Source organism: Ammospiza caudacuta, chromosome 3, assembly GCF_027887145.1.
Source record: "Ammospiza caudacuta isolate bAmmCau1 chromosome 3, bAmmCau1.pri, whole genome shotgun sequence".
Taxonomy (NCBI): Eukaryota; Metazoa; Chordata; class Aves; order Passeriformes; family Passerellidae; genus Ammospiza; species Ammospiza caudacuta.
Window position 1 is genome coordinate 39206037 of NC_080595.1, and position 20038 is coordinate 39226074.

At 46.8% G+C, this 20038-nt stretch overlaps 1 protein-coding gene across 1 annotated transcript; it reads left to right on the top strand.

The window, feature by feature from the left end:
* The first annotated feature begins 883 nt into the window (after nucleotides 1-883).
* Nucleotides 884-7401, top strand: LOC131555840 (cytochrome P450 1B1). Its single transcript, XM_058802108.1, has 3 exons — nucleotides 884-1116; nucleotides 1890-2906; nucleotides 4528-7401. The coding sequence occupies exons 1-3, from the start codon at nucleotides 1097-1099 to the stop codon at nucleotides 5138-5140; spliced, it is 1650 nt and encodes a 549-aa protein (XP_058658091.1). The 5' UTR covers nucleotides 884-1096; the 3' UTR covers nucleotides 5141-7401.
* The last annotated feature ends 12637 nt before the right edge of the window (nucleotides 7402-20038 follow it).

The following is a 20038-nucleotide window of genomic DNA, read 5'->3' on the forward strand; positions in this document are numbered from 1 at the left end:
CCCGGGGGGGCTTGGAGCGCCGTGCCCACCCGCCTCTCGCCAGCTCTCCCAGTGCGGGCGGAGGCGCCAGATTTAAGAGTAAAAAGGCGCCGTAAGCGGGAGACAAGCGAGCGCAGGGCGGAGGCGAGACCGGAGGGCACCGGAGCCGGCCGGGGTGCGAGCTGCCCGGGGCTTCCCAGCCTCATTCTCCCCGGAGCTGGTGTCAGGTATTGCGAGGAGGGGTAGGGGCCCGGGAAGGAGATGGCTGGAGGCTTTCCAGCCCCGGCTCACGCAATGCTAACTCCGCACGCAACGGGGAGGCGACAGGCGGAGGAGGGGAAGCTCTTCGGCTTCCTCAGCCCCTAAGATGTAGGCGAGACTTCGCCTCCCGACAGCGAGAGCTGCGAGCCCGCCCGCCACCCCTCTCCCCTCCCGGCACCTCCTCCGCTAAAACTTTTGGCCCCGGCCATAAAAGCGTCCGCGGCTCAGCCGCTCCGCTTGGCGAGGGCCCAAGGGCAGCTGGCAAATAACCGCGACCCCTGAAGCCAGAGGACGGGCCAGGCAGCGGCGATTTGCCATCGGGGCCGTCCGCGTCCCGCCCGCAGCGCGCCGCGCACCGCGGATGCCGGCGGGTTTAAAGGCGGGAGTGGCGATGCCAGGCGCCCAGAGGTGGCGGCTCCGGCTGAGCCTGGGAGCAGCGGGCCGTCCTCTCCGGGCCCTCTGAGCCGCTCGCCTTCGCTCCCCGCGGCGGGCTGGGCTGGGCCCGTCCCGTCCCCACAGCCCAGCAGGCGGGTGGGAGGGAGACAGAGAGGGAGGGAGGGGGCGCAGCAGCCCGCTCGCTCCCGGTCCGCGGAGCTGCTGGGGCAGGTGGCTGCCTTGGGGCGAGCTCCGAAGGGTTAAAGAGCTGGGAAGGTGATAACTGCGCCGGGATCGGGCGCAATTGGCATTTGCCTGCACATGACCTGCCAAGCTCCGGGTGACAGGTACCGGGGCCCCTAATGAGTTTCCCAAAGGCTTGGATCTGAACGCCGCCGTCGCCGCTCTCCTCGGAGCCGCGGCTGTCCATTAGAGCTGCCGCCGGCTGCACAGCTCCTCTCCATCCTCCTCAAGGTCTCGGATGGAAGCAGCGTGCAACAGGTCAGTTCTGCTACAGGAGCCCGCCGCTTATTTCACCCCTTCATCCTCTCGCTGTTTCTGAAAGGCTGGAGCGGGTGGTCCCCGGGCGCGGGGATGGGAAGCGGGACCAGTCAGCGCTGCCACGCAGAGGCCTCAGGCACCCCCCGCATCCCGTCCCCGGGCCGGCAGACCGCCAGCCTGCCATGCCGTGACGGGCCCGAAGGTGCGGGGAGGAGGGAAGGGCTCGGGACGGAGAGGGCTCCGCGGCCGCGTGCGGGGGTTTCTCCGGAGCAGCGGGAAATGCCGACAGTGGGGCGGGTAACCCGCTTCTCGCAGGGGCTTTTTCGCCGGGGGAGCGATATGCTGCGCCGGAATTAACCTGTCTCCGACGCACGGCAATTGCCTGCATCTGCGGAGGCTCGACAGGCGAGAGCATCCTCCTGCTTTCCTCTGTGCCTCTCTCAGCCGTGACCTGTTGAATCTCTCGCTGAGAACTTTCCCTGCCGGCGGAGAGAGAGCAGCGTCCTCCCCGCCAAATACGACTTCGATCCCTTATTAGGAGCTTGCCACTTGATTATCGATTATCCCTTCTTTTTCGCACAGGATTCAGGGGGGCTTTAGGCACACGAAGAGCGCATAGCAAGGACTTGCGCGGACTCCGAGCGCTGGGACGTGCCGGGGCTCCCCTCCGCCACACCAGCGGGCCCCGTCCAGGCTTCCCCTTGCCCGCGGGACCTGAAGGTGTCCCCACCCCGCGGGGACGCTGCCCGCTGACTTTTCTTTTTCCCTTGCAGCATGGCCCTCGAAAGGCTCGGGGAAGCGCTGCGCGGCATTCCCCCGTTGCAAAGCTCCCTCCTGCTCCTGCTCTGCCTGCTCGCCGCCATCCACCTGGGCAAGCTCCTCCTGCAGCATCAGCAGCGCCGGCGGCAGGGCCAGCGCCGGGCGCCGCCGGGCCCTTTCCCCTGGCCCCTGATCGGCAACGCGGCGCAGCTGGGCAGCGCCCCGCACCTCTCCTTCGCCCGGCTGGCCAGCACCTACGGCGCCGTGTTCCAGCTGCGCCTGGGGCGCTGGCCCGTGGTGGTGCTGAACGGCGAGCGCGCCATCCGCCAGGCCCTCGTCCGCCAGGGGGCCGCCTTCGCGGGCCGCCCGCCCTTCCCGTCCTTCCAGCTGGTGTCGGGCGGGCTCAGCCTGGCCTTCGGCGGATACTCGGAGCTCTGGAAGCTGCACCGGCGGGCGGCGCACGCCACGGTGCGCGCCTTCTCCACGGGCAGCCCCGCCACCCGCCGCCTGCTGGAGCGGCACCTGGTGGGCGAGGCGCGGGCGCTGGTGGCGCTGCTGGTGCGCGGCAGCGCCGGCGGCGCCTTCCTCGACCCCTCGCGCGTCCTGGTGGTGGCCGTGGCCAACGTGATGAGCGCCCTGTGCTTCGGCCGCCGCTACAGCCACGGCGACGGCGAGTTCCTGCGCATCGTGGGGCGCAACGAGCAGTTCGGGCGGGCGGTGGGCGCCGGCAGCCTGGTGGATGCGCTGCCCTGGCTCCAGCGCTTCCCCAGCCCCGTCCGCGCCGCCTACCGCGCCTTCCGCGACCTCAACCGCGACTTCTACGGCTTCGTCCGCGGCAAGTTCCTGCAGCACCAGCGCAGCCTGCGCCCCGGGGCCGCCCCCCGCGACATGATGGACGCCTTCATCCGCCTGCAGCGGGAGCAGCCGCGGCTGCAGCTCGAGCACGTGCCCGCCACCGTCACCGACATCTTCGGCGCCAGCCAGGACACCCTCTCCACCGCCCTGCAGTGGCTCCTCATCTTCCTCATCAGGTATGTGCCGGCAGCACACCGGGGCGCCCCACCGGCCCGCGGTGGGGAAGACATGCGAGCCCGCCCGGGGTGCGAGCGCCCGCCAGCCCCGGGGCAGCCCCGTTTAAACGGCCCCGCACGGCAAAGGCGCTGCTGGGAGGGCTCCCGCGGCAGGAGCAGCCGGCCCGAGGCAGCGCATGGAGCTCCGGGTCCGGGCAGAGCCGGGGCGCGGCCCCGCAGGGACACGCCGTCGGGTCGCGGGTCTGCGAGACCGGGCAGCGCCAGCCCGAGCAGCGCCGGGTGCCTCAGCGGCCTCCGATTAACTAACACGGAAGCCCTGGGAAACCTGCCAGAAAGAGATAAGGAAGCATAAAAGAAAATAAATCCCACCCTACTCAGGCGGTCGGGTTATGGTGTATAAGGAGAGGCTAGCAGAAAGGCAGCCGAGTAAAACCTGAAAGTAACAGATTTTAGCAGGTCAAGACCAAGGAGATCATAGGAACAGGATAACAACTGCTTAAGCACGGCAAAGAGTTCGTGCACCGCTTTACAAACCCGCTGTTATGCTGAGCTGCCGTTGTGTGTGCCTTCCTTGCCATTGCGTGACTGGGCAAGGCAGACCCCTTGGGCAGCCGCCCTGGCACCGGCCTGTCCGCCGGGGAAACTGAGAGGGGAGGTGGTTTAAGGGAAGGTGCCGACTCTCTTGCCTATCCTGGCTTTTCCTTCCAGCGCCTGCTTAATTTGTAGGCATATGCAAACATTGTCTACTCAGTCGCTTCTTGAAAAACAGGCAAATATTTAACACTCCAGCAAAGGTTGTGATGTCCCAGTGTTCACATAACTTTTGGGTTTCTCCCCATTTCTCATGTTTGCCCAGCATTTGACATGTGAGTCTGCTGCAAGAGGAAAAAGCAAGGATGCAGAAGCCAAACTTGAATACTTAAAGTAAATGAAGGGTCCTGGGCAGAATGTATGTGTGCTTTTAGACAAGCAAAAGGTGTATTAATGTTTGGATCTTGTTTGCTTACTGTGTAGCCTTCCAAACTCTCCAGACTTCAAGACAGTCAGCTTTAAATACATTATTGAGAAAACATAATTTGATATTAATTACAAAATGTCTTCTCAAACTAAAAGTGGGAACCTCATAAAGCCATTCTGACAATTTAACAATTGAGATTTTTTTTTCTAGCTTAGAAACCTGCAGGCTTTCAAATGTATGAAATATGTCTAGTGATAACAAACTCCATGCTAACTTTTAAAAGTCACAGAGTTGGAAAATTCTTGTTCCCATGGAAAATGCAATATTTAGAAGAGAGAAGTAATTCTAGTTTTAGAATTAAAATAATTTTCAAAGTTGGATCAGAATATTCAGTTTCGGCACACTTTAGGTTATTGTTATTTTTTATGTTGAGAATCAGTTACATGGGATATTAAGGTAAAAACTGAGCAAATTAAGTTTGGAAGTTTGTTTTTTCTCTAAGTTTCCAACTACACATTCCTGCAATACATTTAAACTCTGCTCAAACTGCATCATTTAGGACAGTGGTGAGATTCTGTAAAAAATGTTTGCAGCAAGCATTATTTGTAAGAAAAAATCTCTGAAAGTGTTATGTATGCACACACATCTTGCTTTAAATGACAGGTACCCAAAAGTGCAGGCTAAAATGCAAGAAGAGGTGGATAGGATTGTTGGAAGAGACCGTCTGCCGTGTGTTGAAGATCAGCCTCACCTGCCCTACATCATGGCTTTCCTGTACGAATCCATGCGTTTCAGCAGCTTTGTGCCTGTGACCATCCCACACGCCACCACAACCAACACCTTCATCATGGGCTACCTCATTCCCAAGGACACTGTCATCTTTGTCAACCAGTGGTCAGTGAATCATGACCCAGCAAAATGGTCCAACCCCGAGGATTTTGACCCAACAAGATTCCTGGATGAGAATGGGTTCATCAATAAAGATCTTACGAGCAGCGTGATGATTTTCTCGCTGGGGAAGCGTCGGTGTATTGGAGAGGAGTTATCCAAGGTGCAGCTCTTTCTCTTTACCTCCATACTGGTGCATCAGTGCAATTTCACTGCTAACCCAAACGAGGACCCTAAAATGGACTTTACCTACGGGCTGACCATTAAACCTAAGCCATTCACCTTGAATGTTACGCTCCGAGATACGATGGATTTGCTCGATCAGGCTGTCCAAAGACTGCAAGCAGAGAAAGCAGCCAGTGAAAGTCAGCTGTCAGCAAATGCCTAAGCAATAAACCTTGCAACTACAGATAATCCCCCTCTCTCTTTTTAGACTCACATAACTCATATCTTGTTCTGGTGATATTTTTGGTACATAGCCAATACTACACATTATAAAAGCAGGAAGAAAAGTTGCACAAGGTATAATTCAAGTCATCTTTTTAATTCTAGAAGGAGAGCCAGGGGAACAATATATTAAATGATAAAACATATGCAATTTGAAAGTAAGCCTTTTCTTTTCTAGCTTGTTCACAGAAGTTGTCAATGTAAAGTGCTTTTTATCTACTGACTGGTTGGAGCATCTCCAGGAACTGTCTCTATAATCCTTTCCATGTCTCCATGCACTGTGCCTTAACTCTAAGTTTGCCTTCAGTGACTCCACATTCAGAAGTGAAATCTCTTATTAAAAAACTAACAAAAGCAGTTGCTCAGAACACTGCAGCCTGCTTCTGAATTTATTCTGCTGGAAACTGCCACAGGCTCATGGCAGCTCTGGTGTTCTGGCTCCTGGGATGTATGTTAATGCCTCAATAATATATGTTCACATGATTTTTGGTAAAATGGCAATGTGAAGTCTTGCCTTCAGCATTGCAGAATGTTTACATAAATGCCTAAAACAATAAAAGTCTTGCTTGTAAGCATGTTTGAAACTAAAATTCATGTCTTATATGAAAATTAGCAGAATATCCTAATATAGTAACTTTCCACAAAGTTTTGAAAGATCAGAATTTCTGTCACTGGATGGCAAGGGTGATACAAATCATATGCTAATCTCTTCATTAGCATGTTTATGAACAAAGTAAGTATTTGAATTGGATTTCTAAAGGTACAGCTGAACTTTTTGTTTCTTTAGGAAGGAGTTAATATGGTTGTCCCTAAGCACATAGGTAAGTCTAGTAAAATCAAGGTAGGTAGAAGTGAGATTGGGGGGGTTATATTAAAATGTTATTGCCACGAGCCTCAAGTAAAGCATACAGCAAATAATACCTCTACTCACTCACTAGTCATTCTGTTAGGTTGACTTAAATAGTATATCTGAAAATCAACTTTGTACTTTTAGTACAATTTGTTTGGAACAAAGTCTCAGAAGGAAAATTAACATTACATGTCCTAATTAAAGTACCCATTAACTGAACAATAAGTACTTTTACAATATTTGTGAGGCAAAGTTCATACGTTTTGTTTTTAAAAATACCTCTTATTTTAAAGTAAAGCACACATGAAACTGTATGACGTTGAACCTCCAGCTAATGTTTGTTTCACAAAGCTGCATATTTCTCTAGAAAGCAAACAACCCTACATAAATGCCTGATTTGAAAAGTGTTGGGCACTTCTTTGGAGCTGCAGATCACCTTCAACTCCATATGAAATCCATCAGACATGACAGTACCTCACACGACTTGCTGTGCTCAACTGAGTACCAGATAAGGTATTAGCAGAGCCAGCAAACAAGGTTACAGTGCTGCACAGTGAAGTAGCTCTGCTGGGACCCAAGCAGGTAAGGATTTGCACTGTGACTTCTGATAGATGGCCAGTCCTAGTCATGCTGGCAGCAGGGACAGAGCCCCTACTGGCACTGGGAAGAGCTGCCTTAACAACAAAATCCCAATCTAAAGTACAAGTTTGCTACTGATTTAAAAAACCTGAACCAAGCCTGCAAGCACTGCTCTATAACCCCACACAGTAATAATGTACCTACTTAAATTCTCTGGCTTCATATGGCATCTACCATCTGTTTTAGAGTTTAAAAAAGCTTTCTTACACATGGAGTAACCTCAGGTGTGTTTCTGAATTATGTACAAGTTTGTGATATCCCAGAACTTAGCCTATATCTGTGAAAAGCTTTATAAGATACTCAGCATTTTCATATAGAGATCTACATTAGATCAAATGCTAGTAAGACAATTTTTTCTTGTACCTTTGTAAGTGCTATTATTTAAAGAAATAAAGTATGTAACCTACAGCTGAATAGCTATTCTAATGCAAGGATCATCAATTCATATTTTAATTAAAAAAATGTCTTTTGCAATTTTTTATCCTTCCAAAAGCTTTAACTGTGTATTGGCTACTAGTGCAAAATCCATCCACACTGCTCATGTCAGTCAGGGGGTTACACACTATATAGCTGTTGGTCACATAAAGCCCCATGTACTCCGTGAAGTTACTCAAATTTAGTAGCACTTATTTAGAATGTATGCAGTCATTTAGCAAGTTAATTCTATGGTAATTTTGAGATGTATCATTGTGTTACCAAAATATTAAATAAAATTATTCTTACACCACCATTGCTTAGTTTATATACAGCTTTCTAACATCAAGATAAAGAAAATTATTATTTCCAATTTGGAAAGTATTATTGTTTTAGATATTTGTTCATATACTTTTCACCTTCTTCCCATTCCTGGATTTTAAGGTTTTTCCTCCATGCTGCCCTTACAGTTTCTCAGGTCTGCCTTTCACTTTGCCCTCTGTGTTCAACTTCCTAATGCTCCTTGCTAAGAACATTCCCTGTTGCTTGCCTCAGCATTGATCTGAACTCTCCCATGTCTTTTGCTTTTTTCTAATACCTGTTAATCTCTCCTCAGCCTGCACAATCTCCTCTGCTATGTCCTTCCCTCTGGCATTTCATTTCTACCTTCCCTATTTTCAAGCCCACAGCCTGGTTTTCCTTTCTCTTTTTCCCTCCTATGGATGTCTCCCTGCTGGCATCTATACACTCCTGACACTGGGCACCAATTTGTGCTCTTTTGGCCTGGGTACAAAGTCAGGAGTGCCAGGAATGGAACTCTCAGGGCCAGAGGTCCTTGATGTGCCCTTGCAGAGCAACCTCTCACAAACTGAAGGCAATCCCATGGTGAAGGGTGGCTGTTACTGCAAAAGTAAAGCATTTCTTCATGATGGAGCATCTCCCCCACCCCTTTTCTGCAGTGTGCTACACAAGCCTGCTTACTTCAGAGCTGTCTTAGAAATGACCACATTTTCCTTAACCCCAAGGGAGTGGAACAAGATCTGGGTGGGACAGGAGGCTGGGCAGACTGAAAAGCAGTAGTTTCCTTCTGATTTGAGATATTTTCAGCAGGAGTTTCCCCCTGTGGGGGCAGGATCTAAGTTCAGGCTGAGTTGGTGGAATCAGGAGCACAAATTGAAGACAATTTACAAAGCCCTCCTAGGAACAGCCCAGGGCCTGTGGAGTAGGTGTAGTGCCCAGAGACAGCTTGTGCAGTGTGTACATGGCTGGCCAGTGGGACAGATCAGATCTGATTCTGAGCAGGTGTCCTGGGTAAAATCCAGGAGTACCTCCCTCAGCAACCTGTGTCTGGGTCACCACAGCAATACCAGACAGATACAGGTAACTCTTTCTTCCTGAAGAAAAGCAGAAGGAATCTAGGCAGCTGTATTCAAGGCAAGAATTCTTTAAAAGTCTTCTTGCTCAGGTTATAGTGATGTCAAGGGTTAGGAAAGCCAAATGTCATCCAATGCTTGCTTTTCTCTGCATATGGGCGTGCACACACACACACACTCAGCCTATCTCCCAGAATTCTACTAACATCCTTTATTCAGGTTGAGATAAGGTATTAAAAAACCAAAACAAACACCATAAGAAGAAAAAAAGCCCACAAACCCCCCAAATAGGAGGCCTGGACTTAAGCCTACATTTCTTGCAGAGCTGGCAGCTGTGAGACCACCCCAATACATAACAAGGAAGGGGAGCAAGTAGGGGCTATTAGTAGCTAGCGGAGTTGATATGGAATACATTTATACCATTCAAGTGTACCACTATAGTCCCTATGAAGCCAATGGAAACTTGCTGCCTTCAGCAGGAGCTGGTTCAGAGCTGCTGAAATCCTTACCAACAATACAACAATAAAGAAGAAGACTCATCAGAGCCTGAGCAACAAGCACTGCTGTAAAGGTGTTGTGTGTGGGGGGTGTCCAGGATCTACACAACAGCTGCTGGTACCAGCACAGTCATGGCAAAATGCAACTAAATGCCATGCCAGTTAGTTTTGCATCAGAGCCAGTGGGTTTTGTGAGTTTCAGGGACTGATGCATAGGTCTGTCTGTAGGAAACTGTTTCAGAACATCCAACCAGGGGAATCAGAGACTAGGCAATTGGGAACTCACATTTTACCTGAGAAAAGTTGAGGAACTAGCCTTGGAAAGTAAAGAGTTAACATTTGCCTTTGCCACATCTTTAATTTGGTTAAACATTACTCTAATCTTTCATTTGCCCATGTAACTAATTCAGCTTGGGATTACACTGAAAGTGGGTCTGGCTTTCTTCATGAATGAAGGGCTGAATTCTGAATGGTGCTGTTATTTTGGTACACAGTACAACATGGACACAACAATTCGAGTTTCAACAACTTCTTTGCTGTTTACCACCCTGTATTTCTGCAGCTCAAGTTTTTCCATGTTTCAGTCACTTGTACTCAGACCAGGCCAACTCGCTTAACTGTCAGGTGAAAACAAGTTCAGTGTTAACCACAGACAGTCTGGAACATTTAAGACATCTGTAGTTGATGCTTTGACAGCCCTTCTTTTGAGCTTTTTGACAACTTTTCAGACAGCTTCATGAACCAAAAAAATTGTTGCTCGGTTAGTGTTGTCCTGTCCTTCCTTACTTACAGCAAATCTTGCTCCAGCCCAAAAGCACAGAGCTGGGGCTACCCAAATGAGAAGAGAGTGTCTCAAGTGCCTGTGCTCTGAGTCTGTGCTGGATGTCTGGGGACAGCAATCCATCAGAATAGTTAACTCAGGATAGGATGCTCAGGCACTTCAAGTGCACATGGCAGAGGCAGAGAAGGGAGTGGATTCAGAGGGGACTCATTAATGGTGCATAAATCAACTGCTGAGCTATGTAGGAGGCATTTGCTGGAGTGGCTGAGAGCTGGCAAAGGAAAATAGATGTCTGGACTGCAGCAAGATTCCAGCTGGGAAGGAAGTGTGCACAGGATCTCTGATTTCCAGGAAAAGAGAGGTGGTGATTTGACATTGCTTGTAAATACACACACAGACACAATACGCCAGGGTTGGGGTGATAAGAATCCGTAAGATTTTAAAGACATTCACATCAGCAGCAGGGAACATCAGACTGAGAGCATCAGGACCAAACCTTAGCAGCCTGAAGCATACAGGTATCCTGAACAGGATGAGTGATTGTTTTTCTGAAAGCTTTGGGAAAAAAGGATGTCCAAAAAGTAAGTCCTGACTGCCTGTTAAGTCAAATAATAGATGTGGAGGCAGCAAACATGGAAAAAAGAGCTGAGGAACTAAACACGAGGGATCGGCTGCAGGATTTGAGAACAAAACAGGTCTACAACAAAAGGTCATGGACAGTCTGTCATTCTCCTCACCTCAGCATCCCCAGTACCTGAGAACAACAGGAGGAAGAGACAGCCCAGCTGCAACAGTCTGAAAACCTTTTGGGGGAATCTTCCACCTGACATTCAGACAGAGCAGTAGAAGAAGCTGGCACTACGCCAGAGAAAAATATTTCTGATCTAGAGGGTCTGTTCAGAGCAGCTCAGGGTCATTTATCTGAGCAAGCTGAGTGGGAAGAGTTTGCCATCAGTTGGTTATTCTCACACTATAATTTGTCTTCAGCTGTATCTAGGCACACTCAATACCCCCCAAGGAAAGAATGGCATATATATTGTGGCATGCTCCAGAACTAGGCTTAAGCTCTGGTGTTATTGGTATATTTTCAGTGGTGGCACAGACCAGGCTTTATTTCCACAATCTTCCTTCTCTCAACCTGACCTCTGGTAAGAGCATAACTGTTATCATGCAGAAACAGGCTTCTAAACCTCTCATGATAACAAATGGGATTTCACATAATCACATTTTCTCTGCTAAAAATAACAGAACACCCTCCACTTATCTAGACTGTTCTGCTCATCATAATAGAAGTGGACATGTGGAGTGAGACACCTTGCTCCCAGCACAAAAGCAAGATTAACCAAGCAAGATAAAGTCTGACTTCACAAAGCAAGTATGGTTTGCAATTGTCTGCAGAAGGGCACAAAACAATACTCCATGCTTCTTTTATGCTTTGTATTCTGTGAAGTATTTTCAAGCTGAAGTTCAAAAATTTAATTCAGCTGTATATCTTCTTTTTAATTACACTTTTTTATTCTACTGTGGAAATGTATTGTGGGGCTATTAATCTTCTGTGGTTCACAAAATTTAGATAATTCAAGTTTTAAAAAAAGCCACCAGAAAGTAAACTAAAACTTCACAATAATTACCCTAATGAAAAAATGAGACTCTTAAATGAACCTTGGTCTCGTTGTAAAAAAGCTCATTTTCCCTCCCTTCATTTGTGTGTACTGCTGCTGGGACACAGCGTTGTGCTTCAACTTGTTCCAAGACAGAACTCTGTTCATCTCTCTGTTCCTGGCACAAGAGAGGAAGAGCTGAACCTACACTCCAGAACAATATGCCCTGCAGGGAAGCTTTCTGAGCAACCCTTCCAGGTGGCACAGAAACAAAAGAAAGGTGTTTTCCGCCAGTTTTCTCCTGATAAGAATTCTCTCTCATGTGCCTAACATCCTGCCCAGCCTGCATCTTTCCGGTACCTGAGGAGCACCAGTGCCACAGCGAGCTGAGGGAGATCAGCCACTGGGGCTTTGCTCAGAAACTACACAAATAGTCTTTAAAAAATCAAACAAGAAAGAATTCCCATAAAGGAGGGAAAGAAAAAAAAATCCAGAATAAACAAATATTTAAATTGATAAGGTTCGCCACAGGATTCCAAGGCAGATCCTCCAGTGACATCATACCAGAACTGAAACTTTGTACCAAAGAACCCCTACTACTCCTGATGCCATTACCACTGATCTATTTGGCACCTGAGTGTGCAGACTTACAGCACACTGACAACCTTGTTCTCTACAGTTGAAGGTTGAGGTGATTTCCTTGAAGTTGAGGTGATTTCCTTGAAGGCATCAGCAGAAACAGAACACAAAACATTTGTCTCACAATGTATTCACCACACAACACTGTTCAGATATCTTCACGCCTTACTTAAAGCCAGTAAGATTCCTTCCCTATCTTCCCAGGGGATCTCTCACCCCAATACAATACTTTTCTGCTTGAGCAAACAGCTCTAGCCTGTTCCCAGAGTCAAGTGTATACAGTAGTTTTTATTGTGCATAAAGCCATAAAACTGCTCAGCAGAACAGAAAGGAAAGTTCCTGGAATGAGTAGATGTTCCATCAATTGTCTGAATGACTGAAACAGTGAAAGCAGAGGAGATGCATGAGGCTTGCATACTAAGCTTTTGCTCTCAAGAGGACAGATTGCTTTTCCTAGGATTTATGAAGAGTCAGTTAATGAAGTGACTGGAGTTCTTTAGCTCTTTTTATAGCCCCCGGACTGTGTTGCTGTTAGCATATAACATTTTCCCTAGCAAAGATCCAGTTAGCACAGCTTCCTGCATCATTACATTCATATACAGCCAAGGTCTTCATGTAATTCTGAACAGGTTACTCCCTGAGGATTTGTCATCCCTCTCTTTTCTTCAGAAACTTCCCTGAAATACATGCATCTCTAGGTGGCAAAAGTCAATTATCTCACTTAAACCACGCCAAAGATACTAGTTTTTATTTTTCTGATAAAGGCACACTCTGCCTTCTGGGGAAATCCAGCTAAGCTTGATTATATGCTAATAGAAACAGTTGTTCTTCAGGGTCAATAGCAAAGAAGATTCTTTGTGTTCAGAGGAATGAGTATAGGGAAAATTGGGACAGTTGAGAAGTGAGAAGAAGAACACATCAAAGGAAGAGAAATAATAGGCCAAAGAGAATAGAAAGAAATATTTTATCCCATGGAGGAGAATGAAAGTGAGGAGAGAGAAAGTGAGCAGCTGCTGATGTTAATTAGCCCCATCCCCACTACAACAACTCCCCAGGGCACCCTAGGGACCACAGATTGTGATTGTGACACACATCCCCCCTGCAAAGGGCAATTTGTGCCATCTGCCCCTCAGCCAGCCTGCTCATACAAACACATTCAGGTTATTGATGTGCCATGCCCTGCCTTTCCTGCTCCCACACCAAATGCTAGAGAACTGTATTTTGTTCTGCCCTGCTTAGAAATGGAAATGTTAAGCTACAGAACATCATTGGTGGTGCACTTAGATTGGGAAAAGAACAATACTCTTCTGCTGGTGGGACACATTTCCTTAGGGATTGAGGAAATAAGCCACTTGGTTTAGCAAGGCCACATTGCACAGTCTGACCCAACCACCTGAGGTCACAGAATCACAGACCAATGGAGATGAGAAGGAACCTCTGGAAGTCATCTGACCTGACACCCTGAGGAAGCAGGGCCTCCTGGAGCTGGTCTAGTTGTTCTACTTTCATGTTAATAACAACTACCCACAGTGCTATAAGCATTTTCCTTCAGATTTTTTACAGCAAACACATAGTAAATTTATTTAGCACTAGTTCACTTCTTCTTAAAGTTAATCCCGTATGGGCAAAACCCTGGGAAACACATTGCTGTCCCTAGGAAGTGTTCTTCCACAGCATCCTTCCCCACTCCTACTGGATGAGAAAATCCTTCTCTTCACTTTCTTTAGGAGGGATCCCCACAGGCAGGAAGAGAGAAAGGCCATATAAGACAGCATGAGTGCCCATCTCCTGCTGTTTTGAAGTGGATTTTATGTGATTTTATGTGCATTTGCTCCCTGCTTCAGCACATAATAGAGAGGATCTCTGTGTCCAGAAGGAACTGTCAGAGACTTTGCTCCTGCTGAAGTGAGCCAGTAAGCCATTCACATCTTCCCCAGATGTTTCTGTTTTCTGAGCTAACAGGAACCACATGTACTCCTGGCTCTCCCTGAAGGTCTGGGCCAGCACAAACAGAGGAGGGGGGAATTCCCCACTTGACTTCAGGAAGCAGGCGCCTGCAGGAGCAGGGTTGGTCCAGGATGCTTCCCCATGTGAGGGCTCTAACAAAGAACCACTCCCAAACCACTGGGAAGAGAGCACACAGGTGTGACCAACTGTTGAAAATGCCCCTCACCTTCAAAAGATTTTAATCCTTTTACACTTCTAAATAGCACTTCAGTGTCTTTGATACATGTAGTATCAATTAAGCACTACATGCAGCAAACTTACCTATGGTAGTAGGTGAAACAGCCATGCAATTTAGGACATGGATAATAAACAGTAGTGCCCTGTTTGCTCATTGAGTTTTAGTGTACAAGTGTTAGTTTTCGGTGCTGTTTGCTGATTTATGTCCGGAGATAGCTCCGTGATGTCACTTGCTCGGTTTCTCGGCTGTTTAGGCTTGTAAGTTTTCTGTTTCTGCTGTTTAGGTGTTCTGGAAAGGCCCAGGGATGGCCTTGAAGAGCCCGGCGCTTCAAAGGACGAGGAGAGACTTCTGATCTTGTCTCGGTCTTGGTGTTTATTAATTGTTTATCTAAAAGATTTTCTTTCAGCCCGACAGAGGTCTGCACAGCAAGTCAGCCATGGGCACACTCTGCAAACCCCTGGGCGGTCACTTATCTTTATACCCGAAGTTACGTGTACAATATTTATAATTTTTCCCCAATACCTTCTACCCTTATTAACCGGTGCACTTTTAGTAATAACCAATCCCAAAGTGCCACCACCACCACAGAAGATGGAGGCCAAGAAGAAGAAGAAGAAGGACAGGACACGCCCCAATTCCTCCATCTTACTTCTTTAGACCCCCCTGTACCAAAATCCTAAATCCTGTGTTTTACACTCTAATTAACTTATCCCTTCACCATTCACCCAGTGAATTCCTCCCAGTCCTCATACAGGTCTCGTCTCCTGTGTAGGATCAAAATCCAGCCACCAGATACTTCTGGCAACATTCCAGGACTCCCGAGCCCCCCAAGGGTGGTCTCGGCCACTCTGCACCTCCATCCTGAGGTGCTGAGATCCCACATACAAGTCTGTGTTTATTGTAATGGTCATCATGTAATCAAGGAACCTAAGCTTCCCCCTTAGCTTTTAAAAAACAAATACCTTATAAAATACTGTTATCTGTTCTCATGTTTCCAAATATCAACACAACTATGGTCAATGCACAGCATGCCTTCAGTCAAACTTTGTAGCCAGGCTTTAAGAGAGGAAAACCGACAGAGCAACACCTTGCAAACACCTAAGTCCCTAATCTGGCTATCACCTTTTACTGACTTTTTTTTTTTTTTCTAATTTACTGTATAATGAAAGTTAAATTTTAAAGATAGGAAACAAATTACAATTTATGCCAATGCAAATGTGGGCAGGGGAATTCAGGCCACTGAATACACTTCAAAAATAACTAGAAATTAGAACTATACCTTTCCCTTTCCAGTGTTTGGTTTGTGGGTTGGAATTTTTTCCTTTGCTATCTCATTCATGCATAGATAGTGGTCAAAACCCTTTGCAGAATGCATGCTTTCTCTGGCTCCAAAAACATTCTATTTAGTTATCAAAAACAGGTATCAAAACTCTGCCTCAAATTTTTAGAGTCTTTCTTTTATCCAATGCACAAAAACATGTGTTTACAGATGGTCACCAAACCCAGCATGCTTAAACTGTGCCACAGAAATTATCTCCAAATTTATTAGGAGGTACATCATGTTTTCAGTTTAAATGCATGTGGTTTATTGCCTTTTAGTTCTGCCTGCTAAATAGCAGCACTATTTGAAAAGACAGGCTTCAGAGACATAAGACTCTTGGGTAAATGAATTTCAGTAGCAGCACAGGCTTGCACAGTAAGGCTGGAAAGTAGCCCAGTGTTTTTCTAGGATATTTCTTTTCCTTTGTCTAGCTTTGGCCAGATTATTTGCATTTTTAGTACTGCTTCTTGCAAGGTACTGGCCCTCAACCTGTGCTCAGGAAAAGGCCTGGGCTCCTGCAGATGTCCTGTGAATTTCTCCACTGAAACTTTAACTCCTACGTCAGTTTGAGTCCCTTCTTCACAAAGGCACTCAGACATGAGTCAAGAACAACTAAGAGAGAATCACCACATCCCTATGCTGGTTTAAAGGAAAAAAAAAAACCCAACAAAAACCCCCAGACCACCCTAATTGTAATTCTGCACTTGCAGTTTCCAACTTTAGACATACAACCCCAGGATCCTTTTATACACACTATCAGAGAACTTCTCTGCCAGTAGCCTGCAAGGCATGACAAAGCCACAATTTTTGTCCAGGAACAAACTAAAACATGGGGTTAAAGTTCATAATTAACTACAGCTCCATTCCAATTCCAGTGATCTTAATGAATATCAGTAAATTTCAAAGACTGTCAGGTTACTTTCTTCTCCCAGATGAGCAAAACAGATTCCAGGAGACAAAAAGAACTTGATTTCTGTCTCCATGGCCCCAAGAATCATTATTATTTTTAATGAAACACATTGAGGGTCCACACTGCTGTCTTGGTTTATTTTTAGCTGGCAATGTAGTTAATAAAAACCAGGTACAAACCTCATCCTGCTTTAGAAGTACATCTTTGAAATCAGACAGCTCTGCTAAAGTCATTATAAAACAAGATTTTAAGATAGATCTAAAAAGCCATAAACCAAACTGTTCTTAATATGTCATAAAAGAGCTGTTTATCTATGTGCATGCATTGAAATATCTGATGTTGCACTTTTCCATTTTCAGGCAAAGGCAACCCTGTCAGAGAGACCACACACTATGTCACATTTAGTACCTGTTAGGAAAATTTCAGCATGATTTTTATTATTTCCAAGCTTGGTAAATCCCCTTCTGCCTCCTTGCTGGAAGGGTTTACATCAATTAAAATGGACCATCCTGTAAACTGTTTAAATGCCTAGAAAACTTCAATTTGCATCCTAGTTAGCAAATTCTTCTCCTTCTAATTGTCCAGCTCCAGCCTTGGCCACGACAACATAAAGTGCAGTTTGACAGGTAGCACAGTACCTAGAGTGCCATCCAGATGTCCCTGTATTGCTCTCAATACCTGTGATGAATTGTTTGTGCTATCTACAGAGCTACCCTGCACTGCCAGAAAAACCAAGAGAGAGCAGAGGGGCCACTTGGCTGCAGTGACACCAGATCAGCTCCTGCAGCTTTTGTACCTAAAGGCTAAACCTCTGGAAGGGCTGGGGCCATGAACCTGCTATCCTACATCTATGGCTGCGAATCTGCTGAGAAATTTGCATATGCAGAACCAAATGCATTCATTCACCTTAGGGCACCACCTTCAGGAGGCAAGGCTGTCTGGGGTCCTGCCCACCCAAAGCCCAGGGAAGAGCTCGGGCAAGGAACAACGGGTACAGAGACTACACAAGAGGAAGCAATACCTTTGGTGGAAACGATATGGGCACATGGGCCAGGAAGAGAGCCTGACACTCCATCTTTGGATCCAAGTCTGGTGCACCTGCACATACAGTGATCTATCATACCCTTGATAACCAAGGGCCAAGGCTTAGCTGAAACATCTCCCTCATGCTGGGCTGCTCACAGCATTAGAGCCTACAGGCTGTTTTTTTCAGAGCAGAAAGACACAGCCAGGTGCAAAGCAATAACCTGTAGTCATGTTGGGGCTTGCAGCTTCAAGAAGTCAGCATTAGAGGCTTCCACACACAGTTACCCTGGCAGAGGGAAAAACTGAGTTATGACCAGCAGAAGAAAATCTGCCGTTAAAAGCAAAGCTGGGGTTGGTGCTCATTGATCTGCCCCTCGAATCTTGGTCTGCAATGCAGAGGGACTGCAAAAGGTAATTACAGGAATATATAAGAAAGAAAGCCTCTAGGTCCCCTTCCAAAGAGACCTCAGCATCTCCTAGCAAAGGGCAATCTTCACCTGCAGCCAGACATCTCCCTGCTCTTCAGTCTGGCCAGCAAGATGAAACCTGAGAGCTTAATCCATGGTAAATTAAAGAACCAGTGTGTGTTTTAGTGATTAATAAGAATATTCCAGGGAGTAGCAGAGTTTGTGCATATAAACTGGCTAGGACAAAAACCTAAAACATTCTTGCATGTCCTACTCCACAGCTGGGATGCCCACCTCTTCTGACAGAATTTGTTCTGGTAGCACAAGCTTTGTTCTTATTTCTCAATGAAAAAACAATAGGAATAATGAGATCACTATGCTCTTTTATACATTTTTCCCTTTGCATAAATAAAAGGCCAGATTTATGTTTTGTTTCATACTTCACTCCAATTTGGAAAAAGACACATATATATATATATATATATATATATTATTAAGCAGCCTCATTGAGGATTGAGCACTGCTCTCCCAGTGTGAACAGATCACACAGAGATTTTGATATCACAGAAATGGGTCATCTGAAGTTGTCTTGGTTCTGGATGTTGCAAGTAAGCTGAAGTTTTCTGGGAGTAAAGGAAGGGTATTTGTTACCAAGGAAATTCAGCTGGTCCTTACAGTAACAAGATGGATTATATGAGCAGAACAAAACTTCTGGTTATGCCTAACCACAATAAATACCAGATGTTTCCAATATATTTCTGCTCACCTCAGGGTGGAGTTCCCAAGCTTTCAAGACAATATGCCCTACAAGTCCTTTAGACACCTAACTGTAAAAGGAGGACAACAGCCTGCCCAAAGAAATTTTTCTGTGAAAGCTTTCATGTAAGGAAATACAAGTACCCCAGTTGAGTTTCACATTGTTGCAGGAGGAAAAAAAAATTTTACATAGCTTTTACAATAATTAATAATTGAATAAGGAGTTAGTTGCATAGAAAAATGTTATATTGCTAAACATCTTTCACAGAGATGAACGTTAGAATTGTTTCACTCTTGCATTTCAGGAATTAGTAAATAATGCTGGGGCCAATTCCCAAACACAAGGTGATTTTAGTAGACCACCTTGTTTCAGACCAACCCAGTGTCACCAGCAGTTAAATATAATCCCTTAAATTATACACCTCTGGTACTGTCTGACAAATGCAAGTGTAAAACAAACTCAGGGTAGCACTTAAACACCGAAGGCAAGGGCAATCTTGGATTTAGGGGCAGCAAAGTCTCTTCATTCCCAAATGGCAGATACATCAGTGTCTCCAATGAGGGGGTTCATTGCCAGGCTTAGAGCATGGGCTCAGAACCCATGGCAGGATGCAGACACACATGCTGTGTCAGGCATTCGAACAGGGCAGGCTGCAGACCCTGAGGGGAACACCACCATGAGCTAACTGTGAGATGCCTTAATTCTTTCTGTTCCTGGCATGGCCCGGGATCCCAAGCAGGCTCACGAATTTCAGTCCACAATCTAGTAACAGAAGAGCTGATTGTGACCCAGCACACCACTGCAGCCAAGCCCATGGCCAAACCTCTCTCTGGGGCCTCCTGTAACCACAAAACTTCCGCGTGCATCTCAAGCCATAGCCCGCACAGCAAGCCCAGCCTTTCCCTAGGGAAAGGGATGGGTGTTAAGGAGGAGATCCTAGGGAAGTGCTTTGCTAATCACACTTTCAGCTCCAGGAAAGTGTTCATGTCCCCAGGCAATGTTTTTGACAAAATTGCATCTGAATGCCAAAAATTAAGGAAATGAAAAATGAGTAAAGAGCAAATTAAAATCCCATAGCATTTAATTGTGGAATCAACAAAATGTTGTGTTCCTGGAACAAGCACTGTGCCCCGGGCACCTCAGCAACTGCAGCCCGGCACTGAGAGGGGCTGAGTCTCCTCAGCGTCCCTCTGCCCCAGCCAAATGACAACTGGGAACACACGAGACTCAAAGCAAAAATCCTGGTACATGCCAGGGTTTCTCCTCCCTTTCCTTTTCAGTGTTTGCTGCACTGTCTTGAACGTGACTAACGAGAACAACCGAAACAATGGATGTGGCTTCTGCAAAGCAGCCCATTGTCAGAGAGGGGATCACAGGGCTGGTGGCTCAGTGGCTGCCCAGCATCACTGCTTCCCCCACACGTGTCCTTGCAGGCTGAT

What these genes read in the sequence shown, in the direction of transcription:
- LOC131555840 (XM_058802108.1), top strand. Translation starts at nt 1,097, where the DNA reads ATGGAAGCAGCGTGCAACAG. An exon ending in ATGGAAGCAGCGTGCAACAG is followed by an intron (nt 1,117 to 1,889) that starts GTCAGTTCTGCT and finishes TTTCCCTTGCAG; the next exon opens with CATGGCCCTCGAAAGGCTCG. An exon ending in CTCCTCATCTTCCTCATCAG is followed by an intron (nt 2,907 to 4,527) that starts GTATGTGCCGGC and finishes TTTAAATGACAG; the next exon opens with GTACCCAAAAGTGCAGGCTA.